The sequence below is a fragment of the Electrona antarctica genome, assembly GCF_951216825.1.
Source record: "Electrona antarctica genome assembly, chromosome: 5".
NCBI lineage: Eukaryota > Metazoa > Chordata > Actinopteri > Myctophiformes > Myctophidae > Electrona > Electrona antarctica.
The window spans coordinates 28,319,600-28,341,215 of record NC_136810.1 but is presented as its reverse complement, the minus strand read 5'-3'; the positions used below and the strand labels follow the sequence as shown (position 1 = coordinate 28,341,215).

Sequence of the window (21,616 nt, the reverse complement as noted above, 5' to 3'; positions counted from 1 at the left end):
ACTGACTTTGCATGTTGCTTTGCCACTCATATATATATATAGCGTGTGCTTATTGCAAGTACTTACTGCACAGACTTGGACGACTGGGACCTGAACTTGCTGAACTCGCCGGGAGCGGTCCACTCTGTACCCAGCTGCAACACACAACACAGGAGAGTACACGTGCATGAGTTGATAACATGCACAACAACAAGAGATGGTGAGTCAATACGGTAACAGTTTGCTGGCCATAATGCCTGGGGTGTCAGTTGTCTTATAGTCATAAATAAAGGATGAAATAAACAACCAGCAACCCTACAAGGGACAGACAGATTACCATATCAACCCCTAAAATCTGTACACACAACAATACCATACAAAATAAGGAAAAATAAACACACACACACACACACACACACACACACACACACACACACACACACACACACACACACACACACACACACACACACACACACACACACACACACACACACACACACACACACACACACACACACACACACACACACACACACACACAAGTTGATCAGGGGTAGAGTGGCCGGTAGAGTGGCCGCATGGAAACCACAAGGTTCCCACTTCGATCCCGGGTGTCAAAGTGTAAGCAAGACTTTGAACCCCCTTGCTCCCGATGTGCAGGTTGGTGCCTTGCATAGTTTCCTCCACCATCGGTGTATGCATGTGTGTGTGAATGGGTGAATGTAAATCTAGGTAAAGCCCCTTGATAAAGGCACTATATAAATGCACCATTTACAGCCTAGTTCATCCCACACAGTTGGTGATACGATGTTTAGTTTTCAACGCAATGCAACGCCACAGTTCTGAGTTCAAAGTGACACAGTGTACACACCCACGTCCAGTGTAATGTAAACGCTTCAAGCGCCCGAGAACCTCCCGTTGAGTCAATGTTTTAGTCAAATAACAAGTCACTGTCAGTCAGTCATTTCCCATGTATAGTGATTCAGTCAACATAATATGAATCATAATGAAAATTCATACACTGGTGAAGGCCATAGGGCCGGAACGCATATGTTTTTCTGCTCTGCGACTGCTGCTGCTGCTGCTGCTGCTGCTGAGGAGTATAATTATTTGAAGAGACATCCAACTGTTTTGCAGTTGTTCTTCCGATGTTCCATGTTTTTCTTGAACCGTGCACATGAAACTGATTTGTTTTTTTTCCTCCTGCAATTTTTTGTGTTTTGTAGAAAAAGAAACTAGGATGCAAGATTTAAAAAAAATCAAACCTAGCATCTGTCTAGTCTACACACATCTGTGGTCAAGAAAGAAAATACTAATCTAAGTAACAAAGATATGAGAACAATTAATTCACCAAGATCTGTATAGTAAAGTACCATCTGTTGGAAAAGGTGACAAGAACGGTTGAGGAAATGTGTTCAGACTGTGGCTGAAAATTACGGATTGACGATTACAAATTACAAAATTACGAATCATCAATTACTCTACACTGTAGAGTCCACAGCATAGATGGGCAACTGGCGGCTAAAAACGCGTCGCAGTGCGACGCGCTTTGAGCTTTTATATGGGCTATTTTTGCTACAATAATAATGCAATGTGGCTCTCTGGATTGAGTGTGGAACTATAGTGGCCTCTCCATCGTCAAAGTTGCTCACCCCTGGTCTACAGCATGGGTTTTCAAAGTGGAGTCCGGGGACTCCCAGAGGGGTCCTCGGGGGGTTTCCAGGGGGTCCTCAGTAAAAGTAGTTAATATTAGATCACAATTATGTTAACCACTTAATCCATTTATATGTTGGCTATTCAAAAGTAGCAAATCTACAAGCTCACAGCTTGGGATCTTATGCGTTCCGCTCATACTTTCCGATGGCGCATTAGTCCAACAACGTGGCTTTGCGTGCGGTTAGGGTTAGGGACAGGGCTAGTCATGGGGTTAGGGTTAGGTCATGGTCAAAACACTTTTTCAGATGGAGGTCTGTGGCCAAATACATATACATTTGGAGGTCCTCCTCTACATGAAAAGGTTTGAGAAGCACTGCTTTACAGTGCTGACTGCGTGTGTGTGCGTGTGTGCGTGTGTGCATGCGTGCGTGCGTGCGTGCGTGCGTGCGTGCGTGCGTGCGTGCGTGCGTGCGTCTGAACTGTGGGGACGGCTACAGTATACAAAAATCCAGCCACTGCCCTGCTCATTATAATTTCATCACAGCGAAATGAATTCACAACGGAGAAGACTAGAAGAATAGAACAAGGTTGTGTGAACTATCCAGATGGCATTGTTCTAACAGCAGGGAAATTAAGGAGTAATTGAGAAAATGAGTAAAGGCGCAGATTCCGTCAGGCAGAATCGATGGGGAGGAGAGTTCTTTTTGCACAATGTGTGTGTGAGAGAGATAGAGAACGAGGTGAGGGCAAATTGCCATAAACTCGGAGGAACGGAGGAATTAGAGATTCATTACCGATGCCATCTGTAAAGATGCCGGCTCATCGCCGTTCTCCAGGGTCTTGTTCCAGCACTGCAGTCACAGTAATGCCCGTTCAATTCCGCATGCCAGCCAGACACGGCGAATTACGGCCCCGGCTGTTGAAGCGTATAATAAAAGAAGAAGGCTAGGGAGGATCACGGTGGGCATGCCTTCAGTTGTTTGTGTTGGCTATCCCTGCAGCTTTTGCAGAGCAGTACCGAACAACATGCCAGATTTCTGCTAATCCCCATGTTGGAGAGTCCTAGACCCCTTATTGTCTCCACCAGGCCGAAGGCATGGGGAGAGAGTATGTTTTGCACTCCGTCCGTGTGTGTGTCCGTCCGTCCGTGTGTGTGTCCGTCCTTCCGTCCGTCCGTTACCAGCTAATCTCCGGCACCGTTAACCCGGTCGATGCCAAACTTTGCGCACACACTCCCTGGATGCCAACGATGAACCTCTGCCCCACATTTTCCAGAACGGCCTGTTATAGCGCCACCATGAGGCAGCTTTTCACATTGTTTACCTAAAACTGCACCGATCTGCGTGAAACGTTGCATGCACACTCCCTAGAGGCCAAGGACAAACCTTTGACCTGCATTTTCCGCATCTGCCTTTTATAGCGCCACCAGGAGGCCGACTTTTGTAAAACACATTTTTGGATATTACTCCTCCAGATTCTGTCCAAAAATCTCACAAATCGTTACACAGTATCTCTATGGTCATGTGCTCAAGTCGGATCTGTCCGATATTTCATGTTCCATCCTAATTGGCTATAATTGGCTTTCACAGTTTGCAAGATTGCCCCGTTTTGAACAAAAGCCTCAAATCATGAACGCAGCATGCAATTTACGTCAAATCTTTCACACATTTTCTTACTAGGCTGAGGAATATATCCCACCCTTTTCACATTGGCCTGTTATAGCGCCACCAACAGGTTGATTTTTGCAAAACACATTTTTGGAACAAAATGCCTCAAATCATCCAATTGCCATCAAAGGCAACATATTATTTATTTATATTACTCCTAAACATTTTGCCAAACATCTCACACAGTCCTATCCTCCTGGTGGAGACCTGTGCCCAGAAGGGCACTTTTTCTAGTTACCGATGTTTTGATCAATAAAAACACTTAGATTTGAACGTATAAACAAATGTAAATAAAGCAAACACTATAGCCGTATTATAGCCGCGGTTGCATATTTGTACTGTACTGTACTGACAGATCACACAAGCCCTGTTGTATAGACACCTTTTGTGTGTGTGTGTGTGTGTGTGTGTGTGTGTGTGTGTGTGTGTGCGTGCGTGCGTGCGTGCGTGCGTGCGTGCGTGCGTGCGTGCGTGCGTATCTTTTGAGACAGACAACATCAACACACACACACACACACACACACACACACACACACACACACACACACACACACACTCCCCTGGGTGTTTGCCCCCCTGAGGACGTCAACATTTTAGGATACTAAATACTATACCAGGGACGTCGCTGAAGATTTGGTTGCCCTACTCGCATATTATTTGTGCTGCCCCCCCTCCCCTCCCGACAACAGCGCTGCGTTATCTCATGCAGATCGGTTACTTTTGCCGTTTGTGAGGACGCACACATGGGCGTGCATTAGAGGTCTTCAGGCTTGCCCGAGCTCCGAAAATACCCGGGGTCCGAACCGACCTGCAGCCGGTCCTGGTTCCGTTTACTAGAAGTCACTCCCGGGTACGTTCGGAGCGGCTCCCATGTGTCTCGGTGCTCGGGTAATGGCTAAAACCTGAGTGGACCCAGCGATTGGCTGTCCCATCTGTCAATCACCCCTCTTTTTTCAAGCCATGCAGTGCAACCCTGCGTGGCGTGCCTTGGTCATATGACTTTGGTGAGGAAGTAGGCGCTTATTTCTTACAAAATAACAAAATACGTCAGGGAAGTTATATTATATCATAGGATATATATTGTTGATATTAACGTTATGGTAACGCTTTGGTTAATGGTTCAGATTTGGTAAAACAATCGAGTTTGCAGTGCAAAGACGAATAGAAACGCCAAGCTGAAGATATAATGCTGAACAACTGGTGCAACATAAATTAACGGTGGATTAGCAATGGCTAAGAAGAACGATTACACACACATTATTTTTTTATTTACAAACTGCGTCCACATCGCAATGAGTGACTGGGATTTACGTCATTACTATTAATGAGCATGTAAACAACAGCGGACTACGTTTAGGTAAGAAAGAAGTTAATAATATACTCTAAGAGTTGTAGAACTCTTAATAATTACGGCATTCGGTAATTTCGGGTACTCGGGTTTTGTGCGGGTAACGGTTTGCATATTCATTATCATAGGCGGTTCGGTTCAGGCTGCGGTTCTAACACCCTCAGTGCTTTTCGGGGCTCGGAGCCAGATTTCTAATAATAGCAGCGGGTCAATTCGAAGGTCGGCTCCATTATCTCCGGTTCTTTTTCGGTGTGGGTTGGTCAAATTGGACCCATGAAGACCTCTAGCGTGCATTATTACGCAGCAGAGCCGCAAAGAAAATTGTTATTAATTATGATGAGGGTCGGCTTGGCACTTTGGCACATTTTGTTGCCCCTCTCTGCGTGTTGCCCTACTTGCAGTGCGTATTGCGCATATACGTAGCGACGGCGCTGTACTATACTTAACACACACACAAACACGCACGCACACGCACGCACATGCGCACGCTGGCACCTCTGAAGTATGTTTGCTGGCATGGGAATAGAGCGACCATGGAAGGAAGAAGCAAAGCTCCCTAACAGGCAGTAATGCATGCATAGACCCAGAACCAATAAAGGCCTCCTGGCCAGAGCCAGAGCCAGCTCCTCTGAGAGGCTCTGTGTGAGGCTGGCCAGCCTCAGGGCAGCACCGCACAATGTGAGCCACTGTCACTTCACTCTGACACCCACCTGAAGGATACTGCTGGTGGGCACAACACACACACACACACACACACACACACACACACACACACACACACACACACACACACACACACACACACACACACACACACACACACACACACACACACACACACACACACACACACACACACACACACACACACACACACACACACACACTCCACAGGTCCTTTATTTGTTATAGTATAGGACGGTCATTTGTTACGATTGCTTCCAGAAAAAGGTTCTTACTGTAGAAACCAAATTTGGGCCCTGCTCAGGATGTAGTGCTAATACTGGGTACCCATAATTCAGAACTTGTAATAAAAAATAAACTAAAATAAGCTAAAAATAGCAAATCTACAAGCTCAAAATGCTCAATGTTTTTTTAATGGCCTACCTCCCCCTTCAGGGGTGGTTCTGGTTATAATAGAATACAAGAATGGTCGCCCCAAACCCAGATAAATGTGGTGGCCTCGGAGCGGTCGCCACCAGATTTTCCTAAACTTAACCTCAGTAAAACTATGCCTAAACCTAACCTCAAGGTCTAACCCTTATTCCCTATTTGTTTCTTGGCGTGCGTTCCAAGAACAAAATGGGGGCAAGTGGTGAAAAGAAAGAAAACATCTGGTTCCAGTCAGGCAAAACAAACCACACCCACCCACCTTGTGTGTGTGTGTGTGTGTGTGTGTGTGTGTGTGTGTGTGTGTGTGTGTGTGTGTGTGTGTGTGTGTGTGTGTGTGTGTGTGTGTGTGGGGGGGGGGGCAGTCTGTGTGGTAGTTGGCCTTGACTGCCGTCATGCGAGTGTTAAACAAATAAATACTAGAGCTCTGGGCTTTGCTCCCAGGCAGTGAAAAGGGTCTCTCAGGCCTTCATTTTGTTGTTATTTTGACGTAAATTGGACTGTGGAATTGGAATTATGGAATTATGGAATTATGGAATTATGGCCGACCACCACGCTGCCTCCGGCAGGGCCGGGCGCTCCAACCAACACAAATGTCTGTGTTCTGTTCTGTTCGCAGCCATGTCTCTGGTGCTGCACGCAGGCTGGTGTTCCTCCACGTGCGTTGCTCCTTCCTGGTGGACCTCGTCACTGTCAGGTGACAAGAGGCAGCTGGTGACTCTGTGTGTGTCAGAGGAGACATGTGGTTGTCTGCACCCCACCCCAGGTCTACAGTACGGTTGGCAGTGACAGGGACTTTCAACTTGGGGTAATTGGCAACAACTGAAATTGCAGAGAGTAGTAGTAGTTTTTTCACACTTTCCTGAAATGTTGTCTCTTGTCATTGAGCGCGAACCAAATCACATTCATATTGTTACAGTAATGAGAAATTATTGTAACGTATGTATGTATACGTATGTATGTATGTATGTATGTATGTATGTATGTATGTATGTATGTATGTATGTATGTATGTATGTATGTATGTATGTATGTATGTATGTATGTATGTAAGTAATGTATGTAGTTGAAGAATTCAACTGGTGGTGGGTAGGCTGACTGCATTTCAGGTAATTCCCTTGCCACAGGAATCGTCATTAAAACAAGGTCTCTTGTCACCGCGGAGTGCTTTTGAATGTGTACGCGGGGGCGCAGCTAGCTTCCACTGCAAGTCAAATTGCTTTGAGAACTCATGCTAGAGTGGAGGAAGAAAAAGAGGATTGCATTCCTTTGCAGAAGCTTAACATTTTGAACTGCTCCGTGTAAATGGGAACCGCCGTGAGATAACGGTGCTCAGAATGTTGCACTCAACTTCACAGCTTTCTCTGAGAGAGTTGTCACTTTTTATCAAAATGGAGAGAGGCAGTAGTCACACAGCACAGGCAGAGCAGTATGACTTCCTGTATAGGCGTTGAGCAGAACAACTGGTTTTTAAGTTATGTTACAAAATATCACCTGGACGTCCAACATTACCTTCCATGAATGCTTGCACTGTTGAAAATATTATATCATTGCTGTCGGGCTTAAAACCTTTTTGTTAAATTAACGCCCTACTTACAGAGTCACACACAAGCATCTAAAGTAACGGATCCACAAGCTAGAAAGCTTGACGATCTGTTACTTTTGCAACAAAAAATTATAATAATCCTGTAAAGTAACCGTTTTGGACATATGAGGTTTCCACCCGACAGAGACGATATAATATAAGGATCCTATGTCACGTAAGTTTTTTGTATTATTATTATTATTATTGGTGTCCAAATAATCTAGAGGCAAGTCCGGAACATGGTGCAATGTCGGCCATGATTTGTATTAGTGCAGAACAATTAATCAAAAAATAATCAAATGCGCAATATAACTTACTGCATTTTCCAAATTGCAGAGGCTGCAATGAATGGCTTCTATTAATTCTAGTATGGTGTATGCAAATTGTAGTCATAACAGTCAAAGGGCTAAGCCTTCAATTAAATATCCTTAATTGAATATCCTCTAAATATTGATTTATGTTGACATTATATACAGTACTGCTGTACTGTGAACAGTACAAAAACATTAAGCTTGACTTTACAGTAAAAGCATTAAGTCTATGCTACTAGCGATGGAGTCCTATTTCTCCTTTTATATACAAAAAAACCCCTGAACTATCCAACTATATTTTATAATAAAAATAACACAAATCTATCTGCACACAAGTGTCCATACCCACTTTTAAAGATAGCCAGAATCTAGCTCAGTCAGAAAAAGAAAAAGGTGTCATTTTCATATTAACATACTATACTGTGTGACTGTATTGACGATTAATCTGACAACACACTGACAATCTTTGTGTGTTCATACATTTTAATATACAACCATGGGACTGGAGTAACTCTAAAGTATTTGCATCTCTTGCATAACAGCAGCACTTTGGTGAACATTTTATTCACTTCCTCTTTTGCAGGAATTTTGTCTTCTAAATTGTTTTAAATTGCATAAGCCTGCAAGGTTGTCGAGGCTAGGGGAAGTGCTACGGCACAGACAAAATCGCATTAATATAAAATAAGTAGTTATTATAACAATGAATTAATACATGAATTAATTAATTAATTCCCACACATGTATGAATTAATTCATTGCTGTTGTGGGTAAAGGTGATATCTTGTGTCATATGATTAAAAGTCTGATGTTACATCCTGTGGGTGTTTCCGATGATACTAAATAACTAGTATCATCGCCGGTATATCACCCATACAGGATGTAATATTACTCTACTATTGATGTCAATATGGGTGCATTGAAAAGATGTCTCTTACAACACCACTCGAGCCAAGTTCACAAGCTAATGACTATTTCCTGACATTAATACTGCATGTGTCCCATTGGGAAAACATACATTTGAACATTGAAGGAGTGTCCATGCGATGATTGGTATTGGTAACCTGATCTCACCGATGCTTGACTGTGTGTGAGGAAGCATCTCACACAGCTTGTCTTCTTTATTGAGAGACAAAGCAACCAGAATACATTTTGGCCAGGGGGAGGCAGTATAGAGACCAGGATTACTGCATGTTTTTGTGAGGGTACCTACCCTAGGGGACACGGGGAGAACATCTTTTTTTAAAAGAACGTTGTCCGGTTTGTTTTGTTTTGTTTTGTACAGCGACTTTGGGTATCGATAAAAGCCCTATAGAAATTGCATGTAGGATTATTATAGTTATTATCCTGGCATATACATGCGATGATGTATTGGTAACCTGATCTCACCGATGCTTGACTGTGTGTGAGGAAGCATCTCTCACAGCTTGTCTTCTTTATTGAGAGACAAAGCAACCAGAATACATTTTCGCTGATGTGTAGTTGCTTATGCGGCCGTGTCTCTGTCACAACCGCCCCGTGCCCACGGGAGCTTGCGTCTCCACTGGCATACCTGCCAACACTTCTGAATTTCTACTCCTTCTCCTGCTCCTGAATTGAAATCTATCCAGAATGTCTCCAGATGTTTTGGGCAACTCAACCCTAACTCTAACAATTTCTGTACTGTGGATGATGAAATTACCAACTGTACCCATAATGTTTCTATGCTAATGAAGCTTGAACCGCCGCCAAACTTGTCCCACCCACATTCAACCTTATAACGTTTATGTTTAACCATATAACGATCATGTCTGAACCTTAGCTTTTTTTTTCTCTATCCCTCGATTTTGCAACCCATTTTTTCACCCAGTGTCAATTATCTAATGATGTAATCCTATGCGCTACACTTCCTCTGCCAACCAGGGGGGGCAGCGGACTGACCTCATGCTTCCTTCTATGCATGAGGAGTCCAAGCTGCTTCTTTTCACCTGACGGGGGGAGTTTTCCCAGCCGGACGTAGCACGTGGAAGGAACACGTTATTCCGACCAGTTCCTTTCCCCTCCATCAGGTACCCCGGCTGGCCAGGGGGAGGCAGTTTAGAGACCAGGATTACTGCATGTTTTTTGTGAAGGTACCTACCCTAGGGGACACGGGGAGAACATATTTTTAAAAAGAACGTTGCTTTGTCCAGTTTGTTTTGTTTTGTTTTGTACAGCGACTTTGGGTATCGATAAAAGCCCTATAGAAATTGCAAGGATTATTATAGTTATTATTATTATTACTATTATTATATGTGGTCAAAGGGTTGTGTCTGAAAAGAAGATCCCTTGATTTTTCACACTTAATGTTGGCAGGTATAGCGGTCTCCACACACGCCTATTTTTACTGCGTAGCCACAGTTTGTATTGCTTCACTCATGCCACTATTCTCTGCCCACCCCACCGCCATAAAGACTTTTAAACTTTGTACCTGCCTCCTGTGCCTGCTTTTGGGTCCAATATCTGTTTGGTGTCCTGACCGTCTCACACACAAGTGAGCCAAGTGGAATTCAAGCATTACAGTAACCTAACACCTTGGTCCAAATGTATACAACATTGTTTCTAAATGGGGAATGAAGCTTTTACATGAGGTTATGAGCATGGTTGCTTCATATAAGAACTGTGTTTGAAAAATAAACCGACCACCCCGGCCTTTCTGTCAGGGGAGTGGCTGTGCGTCGTTAATGATGTCCATTCATATTTGATACAGCCAGTTTCTGGAGAAAATGGAATTAATGTGGCCGCAAAAGCCTTGAAACTACATATGAAGGCAATGTCGCTGCTAATACGTCACGCCCAGCTGTCAACACATTGCGTTCCTGAGATTCCTCGTTGACGTAAGCTCAGCTGGTGGTGACTCGACTCGTACTAACCACGAAACATTAAATATCAATAAAATTAAAATTAAAATAAACGTAATTGACATTACGGTGTCAATTACAGTTTCTGTTGTGCGACGGGCAGATGCAGCCACCCCCCCTACCCGGGAATGTAGTCTCTGGGTTGTTTGGCTCGTTTCTAACGCTTATTTTGTTACTCTTTGGGTATATTTGTACATTTCCACCTTCAGTCGATGCTTCATATCCATATGAGTGAAAAGGCCGGGGTGATCGGTTTATTTTTCAAACACAGTTCTTATATGAGGCGATCTAAAATCCCCCTATGGAGATTACAATGCAAATAAAAAGTACATGAACCTGTGGACTGACGCCCTCTACTGACAGTAGAGGGCAGTGACGTCAGGACTTCGGTGCTCTATAGTAGCGGATGTTCATGTTGTGGAATGCTATGGATCTGTGCATTGCTTTCCTGTCCTCACAAATGTACAAACGATTTCCCAAATTATAACTACACTTGTGCGGACATAATGGTCCTCACAAGTATAGTAATCAGGTGCACACACACACACACACACACACACACACACACACACACACACACACACACACACACACACACACACACACACACACACACACACACACACACACACACACAGTCTCTCTCTGAACAGCTAGGGCAACAGTACTTTACAGTAGATGATGTTGCAGTAGATGAGAGCTAAAGTGCTCAGAGAATAAGGAAGGAAGACAGCCATTAGCGAGGGGCAACACACACACAGACACGCACGCACGCACGCACGCACGCACGCACGCACGCACGCACGCACATCTTCAAACATTCTCTCTGACAAGCCGTCGTATTCCTCTATAGTAATCAGAGGCCACTTCAGAGAAACGAGTCACGAGAATACATTCTGTATAACAGCCACCAAACAACCCAGACCTTAAACCACTCTTCTCCCACTATGCACTTCTCCCTGTCTCTCTCCATCTCTCTTTCCAAGTTTCCAATAATGAAAATGTACTTTCTTTACTGTATTTATCTCAGTCATGTTTAATTAACACTAGCATGAGTTATATTGAGTTCAGACATGCTAGTGTTAAACAATGCAGTTGAACATACAGAATGAGGGTTACATTCTGGGTTGCTGTCAAAATCAACACTGATCTGGAGTCAGTTTCGTTTCGACCACGAATGATAAAGCCCCGATCCATACTTAGTCACACGACGGGTGCCACACGGCGGAAACACACACACACACACACACACACACACACACACACACACACACACACACACACACACACACACACACACACACACACACACACACACGTGTCACTTCAGAGGGATGGCGACCCCTTTATGTCACAGAATGAAAAATAAATAATAAATACATAAATGAATGGATGGGGAAATATGTCATTACGGCTCTCCCTCTTTCATTCAATCTTTCTTTCCGCTTCCCTGCTAGTCTCATTCTATGCACTGGGGCGATACTGAAGAGGAGAGAGAGAGAGGGGCGATACTGAAGAGGAGAGAGAGAGAGGGGCGATACTGAAGAGGAGAGAGAGAGAGGGGCGATACTGAAGAGGAGAGAGAGAGAGGGGCGATACTGAAGAGGAGAGAGAGAGAGGCCCAAAGTATGGAAAAATACAAGAAACTACAGCAGAATTGTGCAGCGAACTTAGCTCAAATCAATGTTATTTGCTATGTCTCTTCTCTTCTCCTCTCTTAACAGTTTGACGCCATACCCCGCGGAACCCGCCTTTTAATCAAATATCCTACGCTGCCTGGATTGTTTTATTACCTTTGGAGCATACGCTGAAGTATTTGGGCGTTTGTTCCGTGAAAATCGGGTAAGAAATGGTCGTCGTCTTGTTATGATCAGGGGCTCAATTTCCCAGAAGCCCTAGCAGCCCAGATGATGACTTGATTTCCGGTTTCGTCATCATAACGCGACGGCCTCGTCATCAGGTCACGGATAAATGCGCTGTTTATTTTTAATTATTTTAAAACCGAATTAAACGCATTAAACAAATAGCGGGAATGTCGTATTATGCAGCGGCGCAACACTGGATCAAACAATTAGCGGCAGTAGAACTGTCTTAATACTCAGTTTCAGTTTCAGTTTATTTTATTTATAGTACAAAATCACCCCAGGGGGTCTCTGTGCACTTTACAGCATTTATACAAAACAAATCAAACACAAATAGCAATAAAAACATAGTATAACATGGTAAAATGTGCATAAAAACTAAGCGGAACTGTAATGTATAGAAAAAAGGTGTGTTTTTAGCCTTGACTTAAAAATTTCCAGGGAGTGTGAATTTCTGACATCCTGAGGGAGAGCGTTCCAGAGACAGGGGGCACGGTGTGTGAAAGCTCTGCCCCCAACCGTTATTTTATTATGTGTTGTGACTGTGAGTTTTCCAGCATCCTGAGAGCGTAGTGGTCTTGGGGGGATGTATATATTTATTAAACTGGACATGTAAGGTGGTGCGAGTCCATTTAAGGTTTTATAGGTCATGAGGAGTATCTTGAAGTCGGCTCTGGCCTGTATGGGTAGCCAGTGAAGTTCTATTAGTGTTGGTGTGATGTGGTCAAATTTCTTTTTTCTGGTGAGTACTCTAGCTGCTGCGTTTTGTACTAATCTGAGGCCATTTGTTGCTGTTGATGGTAAACCGGAGAAGAGGGCATTGCAGTAGTCTATTCTTGAGGTGATGAAGGCGTGGACCAGGGTTTCGGCGTCGGGAAGTGAGAGTATTGGACGGATTCTAGCAACGTTGCGCAGATGGAAGAAGGCAGATTTTGTAATGCTTTTTATGTGGTGTGTGAAAGATAAAGATGTGTCAAAAATGACTCCTAGATTTCGGACTGTTGGTTTGTGGGTTATTGGGCAGCCATCGAGGTTAAGGGTTATGTTATTGAACAGATGAGTATGCTTGACTGGACCGACTAGTAGCATCTCTGATTTGGCAGAGTTCAGGAGTAGGAAGGAGCTGTTCATCCATTTCTTTACCTCGGCTAGACAGATTTCAAGTTTGTGAATGTTGGATGGGTCAGTTGCTGTGATGGGGATGTAAATTTGGGTGTCGTCTGCATAGCAGTGGTATTCTATGCCAGACTTTCTAAAAATGTCGCCTAATGGTGTCATGTATAAACAGAAGAGGATTGGACCAAGAACTGAGCCTTGTGGGACACCGTAGTTAACACTGGAAAAATCGGACATTGAGTTATTGAAGAGCACACGCTGAGATCTATGTGAGAGGTAGGAGCGGAACCAATCGAGTGCAGGACCTTTGATACCAATTAGATGTTCTAAACGATCGAGGAGAATTGAGTGATCGACCGTATCAAATGCGGCACTAAGGTCGAGGAGCAGCAGGAGAGAGGTCCTGTCCGCATCCATTGCCATTAGCAGATCATTTGACACTTTAACCAGAGCGGTTTCTGTGGAGTGGTGGGATCTGAAACCGGACTGAAAATTGTCAAAGAGATTGTTATTGCTGAGATAGGCTGTAAGCTGACTGGCAACAACTTTTTCTAGCAGTTTTGACATAAATGGGAGGGGAAAATAAAAACAGCTTAAATATTTTATTTCTTTCATAAATAGAGAATTTTTCACTCAATAGGAACTGCTCCTGTCGCAAGTTGATGATGTCATGTGTCCATGTGTGGTCCAGCCCTAAGGAATATATGGAATGCAGTTGCACGTGATAATAAAAAGTATTTAAAATATTGCTTTGATGCTCCTATGCTTAGGACGTATTAAGTTGTTTTTTATTAGCATATGCATTCCAAACATTCCATAGGTCTGCATATACGGGCATACAAGCGACAAGTACTGTCAGATACAGAGATCTCCACCTATGGGCATATTGCAGATCTGCAGTGAGACGTAGGTGTGTATTGTGTTCCGTAGCTACCCGAACCTCTAATGCCGTATATGGGCATAAAAGGGACACATGCAGGCAGACGGACAGATACAGCCCTTACATCAAGGAGTTGGCATCTCGTGGGCACAAAGCAACCTTAATTCCTGTCCTGTCTTTCAAGTTGGTCTCATTAAACACCTTGTCAGATAAGCTCTTTCAACCAGACAAACAAGAGCAGTGGAGGCAGTAAACATGCGAAGAGAAGAGTGGAACAATTGACAATTCTGTGAAAGAAGCCTTATATCCTTGAACGAGAGGACACAAACATTTTACCACTTTTCTTCCCCTCTGGTTCAATCAAAAGAGAAGTCCTGCCCACGGCTTTGAGGGGAAATGGAGTGCCCACTGACCATCAAACCGCTGAGCAGATCTGGAGAAGAACCTAAAGAACTATACTTCACAGAACAGGGCGTTTGCCTAGAGATTTTGCCTAGAGATGAAGTTAAGTTTGCAGGCATAGGGCCGACCACAGCAGAAGCCATGGCAGCAGAAGGCCTGTGTGTTGGCTGTTCTGCAGAGAAGCCAACCACTGAGCACCTGGCTGCAGGCATAGCCAAGGTTCTACAATAACCCACAATCTACAACACTTAAGCTAACGCTCTTAATTGTAACCCGCCACAATCTACAACAGTTAAGCTAATGTTTAACAATAACCCAGCAATCTACATTAAGTCCATCCTATGTATTATACATGTGGTTGTTTATTGCCTGTGTGTGTGTGTGTGTGTGTGTGTGTGTGTGTGTGTGTGTGTGTGTGTGTGTGTGTGTGTGTGTGTGTGTGTGTGTGTGTGTGTGTGTGTGTGTGTGTGTGTGTGTGTGTGTGTGCGCGCGCGCGCGTGTGTGTGTGTGTGTGTGTGTGTTGGGGGGGGTGTTACTATGTAATTTATTGGATTTATTGCATTTCATGTTTCCCAGATGTTGTATTTGGAAGGTGTTTTCTCATGAAAGTTTCTGTTGAGTTTGGTTAAAACATGTATTAAATTAATTAATTTCAACTTATACGGCATATTGTAACTGGTTGCTACATTCATATTGTAACTGGATGCTACATTCATATTGTAACTGGATGCTACATTCATATTGTAACTGGTTGCTACATTCATATTGTAACTGGATGCTACATTCATATTGTAACTGGTTGCTACATTCATATTGTAACTGGATGCTACATTCATATTGTAACTGGATGCTACATTCATATTGTAACTGGATGCTACATTCATATTGTAACTGGATGCTACATTTATATTGTAACTGGTTGCTACATTCATATTGTAACTGGATGCTACATTCATATTGTAACTGGATGCTACATTCATATTGTAACTGGATGCTACATTCATATTGTAACTGGATGCTACATTTATATTGTAACTGGGTGCTACATTAACCCTGACTTGCATTGTTCCCAAATAGTATTAGCCCTTTTAGGGAAGGCAGTTAGTTTTAAGGTGTCAAATCAATACTCTGGACTTTAAAACATTCATCATGAGCATGCATGTCTCAAAAGCTGCATTTTGTATGGATCAGTCTATTTGTAGCTGGCCTGGCTTCGGTTTCGTGTGCCTGGCTGTGTCAGAGCCACGGTGTCCAGGACACTTTGGCTGAGGTGTGTAAATGGAGCTCATAGTAGCCAAGTGACCACACCCTGTCTGTCCTCTGAGACGCCCCGACTGCTTCTTCTGCTGTCTGCTTATTGATCACACCTCCCTGACCCAGTTTTCTATGTGTGTGTGTGTGTGTGTGTGTGTGTGTGTGTGTGTGTGTGTGTGTGTGTGTGTGTGTGTGCATGCATACATCTTTTGAGACAGACAACATCAATACCACAATCCTTGTGACACGCAGCAGTGCCCGCGCACACACACACACACACACACACACACACACACACACACACACACACACACACACACACACACACACACACACACACACACACACACACACACACACACACACACACACACACACACACACACACACACACACACACACACACACAGTTACTTTTAGGACACACTCTCAGACAGTAGCCCCTGCCAGGCTCAGTGGGGGACCCTGTGGGAGCCGGCTCTACACAATCTGATTGAAAGAAATCTCATTACAGATTAGCTGTGGGCATGGCACACAAAATGATTAATGTGAAAAAAGCAGGGCAATGGATAAGGCTCACTCGCATTATGTGCGCGCGTGCGTGCGCACACCTGCGTGCACGCAGTGCAATGTCCAAGCAGGGGCAAATAGAAAAAGAGAGTGTTTCTATTACCTGGACAAAGGCCCCCTGATGCTTTGATCTGCAGAGGGACCTTCGGGGGATATGGTGGTGTGGGTGACAGTAACCAAGTACATTTTGTTGCTGTCGGGCAGAATCCTCTTATCACCATTATATTTTAACGCTCTACTTGACCACACCACAGCGTCACACAAAAACATACAAAATAGCAGATCCGCTCGTTTTGAGCTCCGGACATAATGAGCTTTCCACCCCAGTTTCCCACCCGAGACGATTTACTTGAGTACTGTACTTAAGTAGAATGTTTTAGTATCTGTAATTTAGTTGTATTTGGATACTTAAGAGTAAGACCTATTCATACTCCAGTTTTCGGTGAAACGGTGGTCACCTTATCACCAAGTGTATGAATAGGCTTTTACTCTCACTCATAATAATATCGTCCTTGCTGCGCTTGACACAGCCAGTGTGAAGGCAAACCGCAGCAAATTAAATATGCAAGAATCGCAACTTCTCCGCCCATTCGCATCGAGTCTACCGAAGTATTAGGTGAGAATGTGACCTTAGTTGAACCTTGAACATCACTATAGAAAACCCCACCACTCTTGCTGAGAGTGGGGTGGAGTAGTAGCAGGTTGCCTTGTTGGTGGTGTGGGCGGGGCCACCAATTGGCACACATAGGGACTATATAGAGCGTCGCAGTCCCACCCCCTCGAGAGACCCGGAAAAGAAATCCCCGTTCATTTTCCTCATAGACTTTTCAGGAAGTATTTATTTAAAGACGTTTACGCCGCGGACAAAGCCAACTGTCAAATCATGAAAATAAACACAATGTTTTGGGCCAAACAAAGAATTAGAAAGTAGAAAAAAACGGCAGGTTACAACACTTGTTACCCATTTCCTTTTCTTGTCAGTTAAAATCATCAAACATCATCCAACATTCATCAATGTCATGCCTTTAACCATCTCTGTGAACTGTGAAGACTGAAATAAATCGCTGTGACTCTTGAACTGGCATGCTGGTGTAGGAGTGCACAATATATAGCCAGCAGCCCCCCCTTTACCAGCTAGTATACTTTTCAACCACTGTTCTTCCCAGAAGACGTACCAAGCCCACACCTGCTTAGCTAATTAGCATTCAATTAAGCAGCAGCAGCAGGTTGCTATGGCTGCGTTCTATGTGAGAAACGAACCCTGACACAAAGGAGCATGTGTAGACGAGCATTCAGCGTGCCGTTACCATGGGGAACCATCCCACGCATGCCCCGGAATGACTCATTCCAACATGCACGAGGCACTGCACGACAACATGCTGACGGAGGTCTCCGCGGAAACGCAGCGGAAACGCCGCCGTCCCTCCCCATGCCTCTCATCCCCATCAGGGCTAAACGCCTGGCGACAGCACATTCCATAAATAACTGGTGGAAAAACTACTCTCATTCTTCACACTTAAGTAAACTTATCAATAGTGCAATGTAGAAATACGCAGTTACATGTAAAAGCCCAGAATTCTAAATGTACTTAACGTACCTAAAGTAAAAGTACAAGCTCACAATGAGTCGCGATGCGACCCATTGTGAGCTTGTTGATCGGCTATTTTCAAACGGTCAAAATGTATACAGGACTGAAGTGGTGAAAGGGATATTTCACTTTAAAAAAAACCTTTGGTCATTTCATCGTCTACTCAGGCTTATGTGAACACCCCAGACAGTGTTTAACCATTTGGTTGCATTTGACGGAATTCTCCATCAATTAATGTACTTTATTGATATGAAACTGTCTAGCTGAAAATCTACTTTTAACACTGACCCGGTTGCTAGGCAACGCCTTCGTCACCCCCAGCACCAGGAGACGTTTGCGCGCGCATTAGAGTTCTCAATCTCTGCCCGAACCCGACCCTACCCGACCCGGCCCGACATTTTCGGGTAGGGTCGGCCCAAAATGCACGATAATTAGTCGGTTGTTTGTGTAATGTATTTATGAAGAGGGCTGAGCTGGTGAATGTTGGCGATTAACTTTTACAGTTTACTACTATACTATGTGACCGGACTGCATGGTGGAGGAGGAGGCAGCAGCAGCGCACCAGAGAAGTGACAGAATAGAACGGTGGTTGTTGAACTTGCTACCGCTGTCTTGAATGTTAAAAGTTCACATATTTTGGGTGCAATTGAGCTCAGAAAACCTAAAAAAAACATTTGTTTTATGTCACAATCCCTTTAACGTTTCTGGTGAAAGATAAACTAATAAGATAAGCTAATACTACTGTAACATAAGCCGTTTCTTACAATGGAGGTCTGCAAGCGAGGAAACCGGATGTGAAAACATGCATGGTAATCTGCCCTACTCTTGCTGGCACAGCTAACTACCCTCTATCGCCACCAGTTAACTTATTCAGTTGCTTGATTCAGTATTTAGATATTTGATATACATTTTAACTGCCACAGCCCCTTTCTATACAAACCCATTGTAACTTCAAACTCCATTTTAACCATGATAGATTCATCAAACACCTGTGCTTTTTTTCTGGTGACTGTGTCCTCCTAATAAGTGAGGTGCTCGTGTTTTTATTATAATTTTTTTAATAATTTGTATTCTTTCCCTGATGTTTTTCATTTCCCCAAAAACTTTGTAAAAATTTGTAGAGCATGAATTTCCGTTCTGTACCGAGGTCTTCAGTGACTGGCACCGCTATATGCCGACAGATGGAAAATAGGAACAAAAAAGTTTTGACATGTAGAAAAGAAAAGCTATCTAAAATTATCTTCAAATAAAATAAATATATATAAAAATGTCTCACCCCACCACAGCAAGGAAGGTGTGTGCACGTGCATGTGTGCGTGCGCGTGAGTGTGTCTATGTAGCACAGCAAAGTCTTATTTATACTTTGTGGTAGGATTTTGGCGTGTGCGGTCACCCTCTTGTTTTTTCAAGATTTCCTCTACAGGATTTTGCTGCACAACATAACCACCTACAAACATGTACAAGCTCCCAACGTGTTGCAGATACGACGTGTATATATTGTCTATTTTTGGCCTGCATCGCTGTCATACGATGGAGCATTAATTGGGCACAAAGAATGAGTGTACTCAATAAGAAGAAAAGCATCAAAAGTAGCAGATCTGCTCGAAATGTGGCGTGTTTTGAGCGTGTAGATCTGCTACTTTTACTATTTTTTTAAATTTAAATCCTGAAAAGTAACAGTTTTGGAAATTATGTAGTTGAGTCCATTTGTACTTGACCTGACTTTGTCCTTGACCAGGGGCGGATTAACCCTTCGTGCATGGTGCCCGGTGCTATGACCCCTTTCGGGTAGTTGAGTCTTCTTTTACTTTTCCCCCAACGTTTGGTACCCTCTGATGGTGGATGCCCTGTGCTGAAGCACCTAAAGCCCTTAAGTCTGCACGGTCCTTGACTTTCACCGCTGGTTCTCAGCGGTGAAAGTTTGAACGTCTTAGCGAGTACGCGGCCCTCTCAAACCAGGAGCCTAATATCTCCCTTGGCCAAGCCAATTCAAATGGTTACGCCAAGCCTGGTGAAGGCTGACAACATTGTAAAGAATTAAAGAAAAGTGGAGAAGAGAGGAGCAGGGATATTTCTAGCCTTTACGGCTGAAACTCTTAACAGCGTCTTGGCATTAAGCTTTTTCCCTCCACCAGATTAGTAAAGCATCGATTCGCCTGCACAGGCATAAAATAACACAAGTAGGATGTGCAAAGGCAGCAGTATGCATATATGCAACATTCTCTTCAGCCCACTTGTGAAAGCCTAGCAAAAAAGGGTAACTTTAAACTAGTAAAGTAGTGGGACCAAAACTACATCATTTGATGAATTGGGTTCTTCTTCTTTTTTTCTTGCATTACGTTCATGTTGAATTTACTTTTGGTTAGAGAGCAACATTAAAAAAGAACTGGTGAAGGAGCAGCCTGTCAGCAAATGGCCGTAGTCGGGCAGAAACCACTTATCTCAGAGTTATGTTTTGTGGTTTTTAATTAACTTAACGCCCTGCTTGATCATACATGTACATACGTACAGCGTCACACAAAAGCATCAAAAGCAGCAAATCTGAAAGCTCAAAAGATGTAAGCTCGAAAGACATTTCGAGATGTCGATCTGCTACCTTTGCCGTTTTTGAATTTGGATCCTGAAAGGTACCAGTTTTGGACATATGAGGTTTTGACCCACCAGAAACTAAATGGCAGAGGGAGTGATCTCTGGCCGTGGCAGGCGCTCCCCTGCCATTACGTGGATGATATTTCTCTAGCAGCGAGGCATTCTAAATGCCACATCAATATTCACCAGTGGCTAATTAATCTCATGTCCCATGGAGCGCGGTGACATCTCACATTCTGTTAGGAATGCAGATGGTTCCGTTTGGACCACTGTGGTCGACAACACAAATTTGCCCAGAGGGACACATATCCTTATGCAGTATTACTGCATCTTTTCCATTGATTTGACCAGACACACACTGGGCCCACTCATTTTGTATGACAAGATTATTTTTCTATAAAGAAAACCGTCAAAGTTCCCAGGTGTTTGTATTTTTATTTGTTCCACTGTTGAGCACAGAGCGCGAGCGCAAGTACTTTTCTGTGTGACTTTCAGCTTGTTTTCCCGTTGTATTTAATGTACTGAGATGTTTTATTGTTGTACAGCAGGGGTGCCCAAAAGGTAGATCGCGATCTACCAGTAGATCACAAAGGCTGTGCAGGTAGATCACATGACATGGTATAATAATTGATTTGGTGGGTAGATCTTGCCGAGCTGGTCATTTTGAAAGTAGCTCTCAAGTCAAAAAGTGTGGGCACCTTTGTTGTACAGCATTTTGTAACGCTTGTATTTAAAGGAGCTTTAGAGCATGAACAAAAACAACAAAACCTTACTGTAGCCTTTTTCAACAAACAACTTGTATAAGATAAACTAGACTTAT

At 43.6% G+C, this 21,616-nt stretch overlaps 1 protein-coding gene across 1 annotated transcript in view; it reads right to left on the bottom strand.

Moving 5' to 3' along the window:
* Positions 1–21,616, bottom strand: part of b4galnt4a (beta-1,4-N-acetyl-galactosaminyl transferase 4a) — a 315,041-nt gene that overhangs the window by 77,666 nt on the left and 215,759 nt on the right. The window contains exon 7 of the mRNA XM_079500439.1: positions 67–134. Within this exon, the coding sequence (XP_079356565.1) occupies positions 67–134 (68 nt within the window). The remainder of the gene's footprint in view (positions 1–66; positions 135–21,616) is intronic.